Source organism: Carettochelys insculpta, chromosome 15 (genome assembly GCF_033958435.1).
Source record: "Carettochelys insculpta isolate YL-2023 chromosome 15, ASM3395843v1, whole genome shotgun sequence".
In the NCBI taxonomy this organism is placed as follows: Eukaryota; Metazoa; Chordata; order Testudines; family Carettochelyidae; genus Carettochelys; species Carettochelys insculpta.
The window spans coordinates 22,198,695-22,211,745 of record NC_134151.1 but is presented as its reverse complement, the minus strand read 5'-3'; the positions used below and the strand labels follow the sequence as shown (position 1 = coordinate 22,211,745).

The 13,051-nt window shown below is 45.5% G+C and overlaps 1 protein-coding gene across 1 annotated transcript in view; it reads left to right on the top strand.

Annotated features, from left to right (window-relative positions):
- The first annotated feature begins 1,211 nt into the window (after positions 1-1,211).
- NDFIP1 (Nedd4 family interacting protein 1) overlaps positions 1,212-13,051 on the top strand; it is a 34,679-nt gene continuing 22,839 nt past the window's right edge. Inside the window, exon 1 of the mRNA XM_075009692.1 lies at positions 1,212-1,572. Coding sequence (XP_074865793.1) covers positions 1,528-1,572 — 45 coding nt within the window. The 5' untranslated portion in view covers positions 1,212-1,527. The remainder of the gene's footprint in view (positions 1,573-13,051) is intronic.

Sequence of the window (13,051 nt, the reverse complement as noted above, 5' to 3'; positions counted from 1 at the left end):
CATGGGGAGCCTCAGGAGAGGAACTCTGAGGACTCCTTGTAGCCCTCTTTGGAGCTGATGTTAAGCAGTGGTTAGGGTGGCTTAAGTGGTCAGGTGGTCTTCCATATGGCTGTAGATGTCTTGAATCTGGAGTCCAATGACCAGCAAAGGAAAACCCTGTGCATCCTGCCTCTAGGATGGGCAGCCCCAAGCTTTCCAGCTGTCAGCCTTTTATTCTCTCTCATGTGGGAAACCCCTGCAAGGAAGACCCCACAGCATCTGCCCCTGCTAGGGAGACCCAGTAGAGATTTTCTGAGGTAACTCAGATTCTTTGAGGTAAATCCAGTTCAAACTGGAACTTTTTTACCACTTTTCTGCCAAAGGTGGGAAAATCATAACCTAACAGACACAGGACATGTAACCTGTCTTTCATCTTGTTTTACAAAATGGATGATGGATATATCCTATAATGCCAAAAATTAATATGTAAATCTTTAAATATTTGACATTAAACCAAACCTTAGGCTTTTATGCTTAACAGAAGGAGTATGGAATCAACTTTAACTGCCTTTAAAGTCAGCAGAAAGGGCTGGATGGGCAGACTTATTTGTTATGACATAGATGTAATGCGGCAAAATTCAACTAAACTTGTAGCATAGACTAGGCCTTAGGCCGATAGGTAAGTCCAGGCTGTCCAGTAACATTATCTGAAATGCTTCCAATCCCACATGCAGGACCATTTAGGCAGAATTGCAGGATTTCAATGTGTGGATGAGAGAATGGTGCAGGGATGGCAACTTTAGTTTATTAGAAATGGGGGAACTTTTGGGAAAGATGGAGACTATACAGGAAGGAGGGGTTTCACTAAAACCGTAATAGTGACAGAGAGCGAGCCCTGTTAGTGTGTATTGAATCAAACCAGAAAAGCAGTCAGGTAGCACTTTAAAGAGAGCGATTCAAATACCACCCAGCTGAGGAGCAGAGCCTCGAGAGCCAACATGTCTTTTTACTGGTGGTGCACCCCGATGTATGTCAGTGCACATAACATTTATTCCACACACATATGGAAAAATTCGCGGGCAACCTGCAGGCAGCCCCCTAAACCCGCTCTGAGGGACGTGCTTGGCGCCTGCGGGAGGCGTGGGACTGGCCCTGGGTTTCCCTTTGGTACCGATTAGCCCCTTTCCCATCAGCCCGAGCTGCAGAGCCGGCGCCCAGCGCAGGTGCGAGGGAACGGCCCGGCCCGGGCTGCGCCGAGGGAGGAGGGCGTGTGCCAGCGGAAGGCGGCGGCGGCAGCAGCAGCAGCGGGGGAAGGGAGGCGGTTGCAGCCCAGTAACCCGGCTGCTGCGATCGTCCGCCTCCAGCCGGGGGAACGGGCGGCGCCGCTGTGGTGCGGGAGGGAGGCCGGGTTGTGGGAGCGGAGCCGCGTCACCTCCACCGCCGCCGCCCCGACTCGTTCCGGGGCCTGCCGAAGCCAGCCAGCCAGCCAGCCCCCGCGGGGCCCGCGCCCGCTCTCTGCTCCCCGCCGGACACTCCCTCCACAGCGCCATGGCGGCGGTGGCCGCCGAGCCCAGCAGCGGCCGATACCAGCAGGTGAGGAGCGGAGCGAGCGGGCCCGGCCGCCTCCAGGCTCCGGCGCAGCGGGCAGGGGAGCGCCGCGGCTTTGTAGGCCGCGCGGCCCGGATTAGGCGGCTCCAGGGAGAGCCGAGCTCCCCCCCCCCCCCCCCGCCGGGCCTAGGTGTGAGATGTGCCCCCCGTCCCCCTAGTCAGAGCCTCCTCCCTGGGCCCGGCGGCAGTCAGCGATCCGCCGCCCCTGCATGAACCCGCGGGGCGGTCACAGCTGCCTGGGCAGGCTGTCTCCCACCCGCATCCCCGCCGTCGAGATGCGCCTGCAACAACCCTGGCGGCTCCCTGCTGCTCGCAGCCTGGCCCGCCGGCGGGCAGCGGCCCGGGAGCCTGGGGGGCGCCGAGCCCGGCCAGGGGAAAGTGCTGTGTGGATTGTAATCCCCCCTAGCTAGCGCCAAGGCCCCCCCCCACCTACACGTAAGTGTGTGGGGGAGAACAAGACATCAGCCCCCGGGTCAGCAGTTCTGGGCCTGGTGCAGCCTGGCAGAGCGGGCAGGGAAATCTGCCCACCAGCCGCTAGGCCGCGCGCACCTGGGTAATCGCAGCGTGCGCCGGGGGCGACGTGCACCTACCACACCGCTTGGAGGAGCCGGCAGACGGTGTCTGGGGTGGGCTGATGTGTCTTGGGGCAGCAGGAGGCTGTGTGGGCACCGGTAGGGTGTAATGGGGTGACTGCCTGGTGCTCATCAGCAGTTCAGTGGCGTTGGGTCCGGAGTAAATTAAACCAAGTGAGATTTATTTGGGCGTTTGTACTTTTCAGGGTACTTGAGGGGGTTAAAGCACCTTCTCCACAGTGAAGATTTTGGATAGAAGAGTTATAAAGAAAGGCCCCTAATGGTGGGAATTTAGGTGCACGTTGTTCAGATAATTTTATGTATGTGACAGTAAATCCATTCATGCCTGTAGGATCAAAGTAGGGTTTTTACATGCTCCTCGTGCTCTGCATGGGAATTTGGTATGAGCTAAGCAGCTACACAGTGCTTGGTGCCTGTCCTGCGGTGGATGTGCTCAGTAGACTAGTAGCAGTTCTTGACCGTTGTTTTCAGAGTGGTTGGTGAAAGGGGAGGGTGGGTCAGAAGGTAAGGGAGATGGAAGTGCACTTAAAAGTCTTGATGTTCAGCTCCTTTTCTTTCTTCCTTAGCTGTCTGTGTGGAGTTCCTTGTTACAGTTACTGCATCTAATGAACTCCCAGTTCCAGTTCTCAGGGCCCCTTATCTTATTCCAGTGTTTCCTAAAAAGCACTTTCTTTTGTAGTGCTTGTAAGAAGAATTAATCTTTTATAATAACTACTTTTCCCACCTCTAGATTTCCTTTTACAGCTAGTGTGCTCTGTGTGACTCTCTTAAGTTGAGAACTTGTTTGGGCAGAAACCTTTTCCTTGTCTGAGCAAATTGTTTGTAATACACACAAAATTAACAATAAAGAACCTGAAAAGGAGCCCTAGAGTTTGCCCACATAGTGAGGAGCTGAATTCCATTCCCCACTCTACATGATTCAGACTTTCCGTGGGGAGGAAATGCATCTTGCTTGGAACCTGTGCCTATCAAAATATTTTAGACACATAACAAAGGCCTCAGTCCTGCAATTGACAGGACGAGTGCATCCTTACCCCTACCTTGTATATATAAAGTTGGAGCCTTCTCAAAAGAGAATAATCATCATCACTATAAAAAGCATTGCAAAAATCTTTTTAATTTCTGTTCCCAGTTTCAGTTTTGGTTTCACACAGTATTTCTCTTCTCTTCCTGTTCTTCCATGCAGCGCAGACCAGATTGTGTGAGCTTGGTACAAGGTTTTCCTTTTGATATATTTTTTTTCATTTTGCTTTGCTGGTCTCCAGAATATACAATTTGTATGTGTGGGTAATGCAAATTACCAAACTTCAAATTAAATTAACAGTTTTACTGTCATTAAAATATTTCTAATTAAGATAATGTTTTATTTTGAACTTCAACATTCTCCTGCAGCAATTGTAAGTCAGATATTACATTATTGTGCTAGTGCATCAGTACAGTAATCCCTTGAAATACATGATTTTGAGTTACGCTTAACTCGCATTAACTCAAAATCCCGCTCTCCCCCTCCCCCCGGCCCTGGCTCAACCCCCATCCACCACGTGGCCCTGGTGCCCCCCTTTCCCCACACAGCTCTGGCTCCCCCCTCCTCCCTGTGCACAGTTCCGGCTCAACCCCCTGCCGCGCTGCATGGCTCCAGCTCGACTCCACCCTCCCCATGCCCTCAGTCCTAACCCACCCCAGGCTTAATCCTCTCCCCCCCCGCCCATCTGCCATAGCCCCAACCCGCTACCAGGCTTAATACTCTCCAACTGCCCAATCCCAGGATTTAGTTTTCAAATGGAGCTCCAGGTGCTCCTTCTGCTTCCCTGGCTGCAGAACATGTGTTCCGTTGGGGAAAAAAGCCTCCCCTCCGACTTATGTGAAATTCGAGTTATGTGAGGGTGGGTGGGAGGGAATGCAACCTTTGCATAATTCAAAAGACTACTGTACTAGAAGGTTAATCTGACTGATCTTAATTGTTCTTTCTGACCGAGGAGCAGGAAGTAAACCAACAGTATGAGCAGTGGAAAGTATATTAAATTTTTAAGAGAAGAATGAATTTGTGTGAAATATTTACTGTTAACTACTCACTGCAGTGTCTCTAGGTCAGCGGTGGGCAACCTCTGGCCCACTGGGGTTCTATGTGTGTCCTGCAAGACATTTTGTTTCCTATGCCCACATGCAGGGTTGTTGGATTCTGCTGGTTTCCATCTGTGTCTTTTTTTTTCTGTAGGTATTAAAGTGACACACACATAAAGCAAAGGCATGTGAAGTGAGGTGTGTGTTGATTGTACACAACATTGACTGTCAAAACAAAAAAGCAGTCACGTAGAACTTTAAAGATGAGCAAAATAATTTATTAGGTGATGAGCTTTTGTGGGACGGACTCACTTCTTCAGATCATAGCCTTACCAGAGTAGGGTAACAGGAACAGCAATTACCTGACCCATTATGAGGACTTTCTTACATACTTTGATGTTTTATCTTACTCTTAATGCCTCCTCCCCACCCCCATTCTGATTTGCAAACCTTGATGATAATTTTTGGACCTCTGTGCTTTATATATTGAGCCTGTTCTAGTAAGGCTATGATCTGAAGAAGCGGATCTGTCCCCCAAAAGCTCATCGCCTAATAAATTATTTTGTTAGTCTTTAAAGTACTACCTGACTGCTTTTTTGTTGTGATAGTATACAGATTAACATGGCTATCGCTCTGTCACTATTCAACATTGACTGTGAGCGCAGTGTGCTCCCTGTGCATCCAATCCAAGTGCTGCTATGGTTCATTCAGCACAACTCCCTCATTTTAGGTACACAAACAGCAGAATTACCCTATGCCAGAAGACTGTCTTGGTTATGCCAGCTTTGCGGCCCATTAAGATGGAGAGGCACTAACCTCCATTGCTCATGGCTGTTGTAGATATTATGCCATAACAGCATTTTCTCTTTCCAGATCACTTCACACTTTCACATGATTTCCCATTGGGATTCAATTTTCATGATTATTCTCAACTCAGTAACTAGGGTATTTTATACACTTTTTTTTTTTTTTTTTTTTTTTTTTAAAAAAAGCTCTGTTTAATTATTTTAATAGAGATAAAATTTCAAGACTGTTAGGTGTTTTCAGTCATTCTTTTTGTACTCAGCTATTTCAAAAACTTAATTCCTTACACTAATGTTTACACTTCTGTAGTACTTTCCATCATGTTATCTCAAAAGTATTTAAACGTTAACCCTTATGGCACCTTTGAGTATCAGAAGCCTGGTCTACACTTAAAAGGTATGTTGTGCAGAGATGTGAAAAAGCACCAGAGTGATGCCTACCCAACCCCCAGTGTAGACACCACTAGGTTGTTGGAAGAACCAGGGAGGTGAATTACATACTGTCACTGTAGGGAGTATCTACTCTATAGAAATGCAGCAGTATGAGCTACAGCATCATAGCTGTGCTGTTGTAGCACCTATGGCATAGATATAGCTGGACTGTAGCCAGTTCTATTCTAAAAGGTTAGGTCAATCTAGCTATGTTGTGAAGTTTGAAAAATCCACACCTCTGAGGGCAGGTCAAAACTAGGCAAGTAAGTTGATTATAGGCATGCAATTCTAGCTATGACAGTTGCATAACTAGAGTTGATTTATCTGCAATCGACTTGCCTGGCTGTTTTCATAGAAGGAGGTCAATGGGAGAAACCCTCCCCTTGACTTCCCTTATTCCTTGTGATATTGAGGAGCTACAGGGATTGACTGCCAACCCCAGGTAGCTCAATTTCGCGTGTCTGACCAGATACATGAAATCAAACCCCAGAAGATTGACCCGAGCAGGTCTGTCTTCCACGGAGTCTCAACAAGCTGAGTGACATAGTTAAGCTGACCTGGTTTATGTAGTGCTAGGTTGACAGAAGAATTCTTGTCATCTTAGCTACCATCTCTCATGGAGGTGGCTTATCTACAGCAATTGGAGAACCCCTGCTATCGCTGTAATGAACATCTACATGCAAACACTGTAGTGGCACAGGGTGCAGTACTGTCTCTGTGTTGGTGCAGTGTTTCTAGTGAAGCCATAGCCTCTGGTACAGAGGGATTCAAATTCTGATCTAATGGTCTTGAGCCCATAGAGAGATATGTGGAGGAAGCATGCTGCCTCCCCAGAAGGAGACTATTAAATTACTCTTTAGTTACCCTTCTGACTGATAAGAACGACATGGCACAGTTTACTGTAAGGAAATTAAAGCTGTCATTTTGCCAGGTCCTACCAGCATATTATCCATGCACATAACAGGGTTGTTGCTGCTGCTGTAGTGCTGTAACTTTCATGATGCTCTAAAGATCAGAAAGATAGTCTCTGCTTCAAAGGGAGCATCAGAAAATGGAAGGTGCTGTGAAAGGCTGTGACAATACAGGCTCTTTGACAGTGAGCATAGTTGGAATGGGGGAACCCTAAGGGACATGCAAGAAGGGAAGAAGAAATCTTTGGTTCTCAATTAGTTATTTCTTTTACAAAAGGAGATGTTATGGGATTGATTGGTGTGCTGTGGTCTGTCTTGCTCTAAAAGTGCATGCTGTGAAAATAAAGGCACATAGCTGCATTTAGCCGTAGAAAGGATGGTGGGGGGAAACACATTTTCTGCTACTGAGGATGTCAAATTTAAATCCGTGCCAGGGGGTAGCCATGTTAGTCTATATCGGCAAAAACAGTGAGACATCCTGTGGCACGTTAGAGACTAACAGATTTTTTTGGAGCAGAAGCTTCCGTGGGCAAAGACCCACTTCATCAGATGCATTGGAATGGAGGCTTCAGGGCAGGTCTAATTATACGGGCTCATGAAAAGAAAGGAGTACTAATCCAGAGGAAGGTCAGTGTTGATGAGGTCAATTCAGTCAGGGAGGATGTGGCTGTTTTCCAGCAGCTGATGTGGAGAGGTGAACACCTAGAGAGGAGAAACTGCTTTTGTAGTTGGCCATCCATTCCCAGTCTTTGTTCAATCCTTGACTGATGGTGTCAAATTTGCAAATGAATTGTAGCTCTGCAGTTTCTCTTTGGAGTCTGTTTTTGAATTTTTTTTTCTTGTTGCAGGATATCTACTTTTAAATCTGTTACTGAGCATCCAGGGAGACAGAAGTGTTGTCCTACAGGCTTTTATATGTTATCGTTCCTGAGATCTCATTTGTGTCCGTTTATTTTTCTATGTAGAGACTGTCCAGTTTGGCCAATGTACATGGCAGAGGGGCATTGCTGGCACATGATGGCTGGTGCTTGATGTGATTAGGTCCTGTGATGGTGTTGCTGGTGTAGATATGTGAGCTGAACTGGCGCCCAGGTTTGTTGAAGGGATTGATTCCTGAACTAGAGTTACTGTGGTGTGCTATATATAGTTGCTGGTGAGAATTTGTTTCAGGTTGGTGGGCTCTCTGTAGGGATTAGAGCAAATGCAGTTGTACTTTAGTGCTTGGCTGTAGACAATGGATCGTGTGGTGTGTCTGGGATGGAAGCTAGAGGCATGTAGAGATAAGCATAGCGATCCATGGGTTTCTGGTATAGGGTGGTGTTTGTCACCATCACTTGTTTGCACTGTACTGTCCAGGAAGTGGATCTCTTATGTGGACTGGTCATCACCTACAGCCCACAGCTAAAAACATCTCTAATGCATCCTCAGTGATCTACAGCTGCTTTATCGTGCATTGCTATGTCCTGTCATGACAACAGTGAGTAAGGATCAGTCACTTGTGACTATGATGTGAAATAGTTAATAATCACAGAGGATATATTTAATTCCAGGAACTGTTCCACAGGCAAACTGTGCTAACAGAAAGCAGCCCACAGTCCAGGCTCATACAGCAAAACCTCATACTTAATTTGCATGTTACAGGGTTATGAGAAGGGGAGAGGAGGGTGGAAATCCTGCTTCTAGAGGTTTTCTTAATTTTACTTTATCGGTAAGTTTCAGATTGTGTAATAGAGGTTGTGACTAGTTACTGCTGGTCCATGGTTAGCAAAACGCGAGAGTTTTAGATGCATTATCAATGGATAGTACAGTAACTTAAGCTTCACTCCTGCTAATACTTATGCATTTGAGCAACCCCATCAAGCACATGGGGCTACTTATGTGTGTGTAAAATGTGTGTGAGTGCTTCTTCCAAAAAGTAGAAGTGGTTTTAAAAAAGGTGGTTTGTCTAGATATCCTAAAGACAACAAAATGGCAAAATTCAGTGTAAGAAAAGAAATCTGTCCTCTTTTCTAGCACCTGTCCTCCACTGAGAACTGTTTGTAGGCCTTTTTCTCTATCAGGAGCCCTGCCTTGGTGCATGACTGGCGTGTCTCATTTGCTTTTGTTTTTTTAACAAAGCTAATCTTTTGGCTTTTGTGAGCCATTGCGATTGACTCAGACATGAGATGATAGTGGTCAAAAAGAGCATATGCTTGTGTTCTCAAAGTGATGTAACAATTCCTCTAATGTACATTTTGCTTAATATACATATTGCTTAGTTTGTTGTGTTTCTTTAATAGGTTGAAGTCACTCATGGCGAGTTCCTCAATCCCACCATCTCCTGTACATTAGGGAAAAGTGGCAGGGGGAGCTTATAGGAGCTGGTGAGGGGAATGCTGGAAGAGAGCTTTAGGACAACTTTCAGGACCACCTTCGTGATATAGGGCATAAGGGGTATACTGTGGGAGGGATGTGGTAGGAGCCATAGTACATAGTGGTGTGAAAATTTAGGGCAGCGGTCAGCAGTCTTTGGCTCCGGAGGCTACACGTAGCTCTTCAAGGAATTAGTTGCGGCTCCAGGCGCTTCTGCCGCTGACTTCGCTTGTGGCTCTAGGTGCTGCTGCTGTTGAAATAGTGGAACGAAATGTAATTGGTTTAATAGCCGGTGGGGCAGCCGGAGGGGTCTGCCTGTTAAACCAGTTAGATGTAGTTCCGTTATTTCAGCAGCAGCGGGGCAGGAAGTTGCCCATGCTGCAGGTGGGGGAGGTGAGCAGGAGAGCTGTGGGGAGGGGCGGCTGAGTCTGCCCCTGTTGGAGCCACGCAGGCCTGCTGAGAAGGTGAGGTGGCAGCAGCAGAGGAGCAGTGGCAGTGTGGAGCTAGTAGTCTGAGGTGGGTTGAGCTTGGGGGCGGGGGCGGTTTGGGACCGAGAAGGGTTAAGCCTGGGGAGTGGGTGAGAGTTTGGGCCAAGTGGGGATAGAGCCTGGGAATGGAGAGGGGTCAGGCATTGAGAGCTGATGCGAACTAGGTGCAGCATTTTCCTCATCTTCATTTGCTCTTGAATCCAGGGGTGAAAGTAACTTAAACCTTCGAAGTGGTACAAATCATTGTGTGTGTGCTGCTCCTAAAATAGGGGTTACAAAAGTGCTGTTTGATTTTATTTATTAAGGACTGTCTCGTATTCACGTGCATTGTGGCTCTTGAAGTAATGATACTGTAACTGAATTTGAAAAAATGTCTCTCCTCTCTATTTGGGTTTGCAGACCCCTGCCCTAGGGGAACTCCACGAAGCTGCCATAATTTAGGCAGGCTTCTAGGGATGACTAAGTTATGCTGGTGGCCTCTCCAGCCTCCATAGTGGCTCAGGATCTGAATGTTGTGAAGATTGCTTAAAGCCACATTCCCCCATTCTTGGAGTTATGTTTGCTACAAAAACCTGTGGCATCAAATCTGAGAGCTGGTCCATTGACTTGGGCTTGGCCTTCAGTGCTAAAAATTGCAGTGTAGATGCTCAAGCTGGAGACTGGTCTCTTAGGTCCACCTCCTCTGTGGTTTCAGTTGCACACTCCAGCCTGTATGCCTATGCTGCAAATTTTTGCTCTACAGTCTGAACCGCATGAACCACAGTCAGCTGATCTGAGTCAGCCAGGGTCATGTGACAGGTCTTCTGTTGCGGTGTAGGTGTACTCTCTGAGTCTGGGAAGATCCTGCAGTCTTTAGAGTTGGTAATGAAATATAAAGGTTATGAAGACATCAGTAGCAACTCAGTACTTAACGTTATATTCAGTTTTTCAGTTGAAGCGGGGTTTTAAGGCCCAAGGTGTGAAATCAAATGCCAAGGGCACATTTGTTCTATGTTTTATTGTGTGGGTACAGTTAGGTTTATGATGTCCATAACTATGCAATTCTCTTATTTAACTTCTTGCAATTCGTAGTGGATGTGATTTGATCAATGTATGGTCATTTGGGTGACGTTTTTAGGCATGAAGTTTCCAGTAGACGTAGGTACTTTTTGTTTCTTCCTCAGTCTTGTTAGTTCAGCTTGTTAGCCAGCTGAGTTAGCAGAAAGGGAATGACAAGCCCTCTTGTGCATTTCACCTTACAAGGTGGGATCTCAAATGATCCAGCTGGCATGAGTGACAGTATTGGCCTCAGCATGGGGAGTAGAAACCCAGCATGGCCCTTGTGATACGCAGTTGTCTTGCTAGCCCAAGGTGAAGCCTGTGCTACACTGTTCATAGTTATTGTTACCTGTCCTTGCAGGATTCAAGCTTGCTTGGGGGCTGGCCCTCACAGCTTTTTTTGTGTAGGCCTAGTCTAAGGTTAGAGGGCTTGTTTATGTTTGAAATTTGTATCAGAATAAGGTAGGGTGTGATTTCATAGTACAGCAACTATTTCTGAACTGCTCCATGTGTAGACATACTTTATTCCAGAATAAAAGCTCCTGGCTTCTATTTTGCTTAATCTGTGAACAAGTCACTGATTCTGGAATAAAGCAAAACAGGAACAAGCTGCTTTTATTCTGGAATAAGTGTGTCCATTTAAAGGTTTAAGAACAGCAGCATGTGTAGACAGACCCTTAGCCTGTTACTCAGTGAATGTTAAGATGGCTTTTCTGTTGCACTAAATTAATTCAGCTGAGCTAATGGTGTTGATGTAAGCACCCATTTTGTCCTTCACAGCAGAACCACAGATGATTATGCCTTATCAGTGTGGTGGAGACTGAGGCGATGTCGAGATGACAGGGATTTTTTGACAGACGTTTTTGTCAGAATATAACTCCTAACAAAATTTCTGTCGACAGATCTTGGCCCAACTGCCAAGTGGATCACAAGAGTGACCCGCTCTGTCGGCAGAGAGCGGCTGGACTGTTCAGCCACTCTGTGGGCAAAACAGCCAACCAAAAGCACAGCAGATGGGGCTGCCAGGTACCCTGGAGACCCTGGCTGTCAACAGAGGCTCCCCGGAACATCCATTTAGGCATTCTGTTGGCAGATCTCTGTCAACAGACACGTTATTCCTCATGGGGAGAGGGGTACAGCTGTCGACAAAAGTGCTATGTTCTGTCAACTTACTATTGACAGAATGCCTTGGGAATCTGGACGCTCCGTGGGTTTTGTCAGCAAAACCATTTAGTGTAAGTATAGCTTCACAGAGGTTCAGCTGCATGTATCTGATTGCAGGATCGGGTTTGTGGTGCTTGATGCTATTATTATTGAAGTGAATGTGAAAAAATGCCACGTTACATTAATGTGAGTATGATTGGGCCCATAACTTCCATTAAGATAAATGGACCCAAAATTATCCACAATAAAAGAAACCCCTGTTAATCACTTTGCTTAATTACAGCCTTTTCTTTTTTTGCCTGAATTTTCAGAGAGATCTAGCTGTAATAGAAAGATTGGAGGCTTTGATCTGGAAGGATGCAAAGCACCATCATGCCACAAGACAACATTTCAGGTGTTAAATGTCTAACACATATTCAGAAATGTTTCTGTTTTCCTTCATAGATTGCAAAAATGCTTTCCTTTGACTTCAAAATACATACGGTAATTTTAGGTAGTATCTTATTTCAAGTCAAAGTTTTAGGGGAACAATGAGAATTACTTGCAGCCTTTATGTGGGGAGGCTATTGGCTCTCTATTACCACTCTCTAATTTATTAGCAATACATAGGTTGAAAGTGTGATTTTACTGTGATAAAAACTATAACTTTTGATATTGATTCTTATGAAGTATTTGACTTCAGTGTTTTCTTTTTTAGAAATCTCATAGAACTTGTTATACTACCATATAAACAGCATGAGATGTGAGATCAGATGAAGATTATCTGCAGTTAGTTTCTTGTATGTTGTCACAATGGGACTGTTCAGCAATTCTACTTGAGCACGCCACAGAAATTGTGGGCATGTGTTTCAATAACTGAAATACACATTCTGTGTCGATTGTGCCCAGTAACACTGGTGTTGCTAAGTATTTATCAGAGTTTCCTTTGGTTGAGTATATGCAGTTGTGAACTCGTGATGATATTTTTCCAGTTAGTGAATCCTTTTTAGTTCACAAAAAAAATTTTTTTTTTTTATTTAACCCTCAAAAACTGATTCAGATTGTTCCATATATAATTTAATCATAGAAGACCACTGATAGCGAAGTATTGGATAAGTGCTTTGTTGTATGTTTTTAATGAGGCTCGTAATATTGGATTTTTTTTAGGGATGGAAACTTTATAATTAGGATCTTTAAAATCAAGAATAGTAACAGAGAGGAAGCCGTGCTAGTCTATGCACTATCAAAACAAAAAGCAGTCAAGTAGCACTTTAAAGACTAGCAAAATAGTTTATTAGGTGAGCTTTCGTGGGACAGACCCACTTCTTCAGACCATAGCCAGACCAGAACAGACTCAATATTTAAGGCACAGAGAACCAAAAACAGTAAGCAAGGAGGACAAATCAGAAAAAGATAATCAAGGTGAGCAAAAGATGAACTAAAAGATGATGATCTTTTTCTGATTTGTCCTCCTTGCTTACTGTTATTGGTTCTCTGTGCCTTAAATATTGAGTCTGTTCTGGTCTGGCTATGGTCTGAATAAGTGGGTCTGTCCCATGAAAGCTCACCTAATAAACTATTTTGCTAGTCTTTAAAGTGCTACTTGACTGCTTTTTGTTTTAATAATGTGTATAACTGTTAGT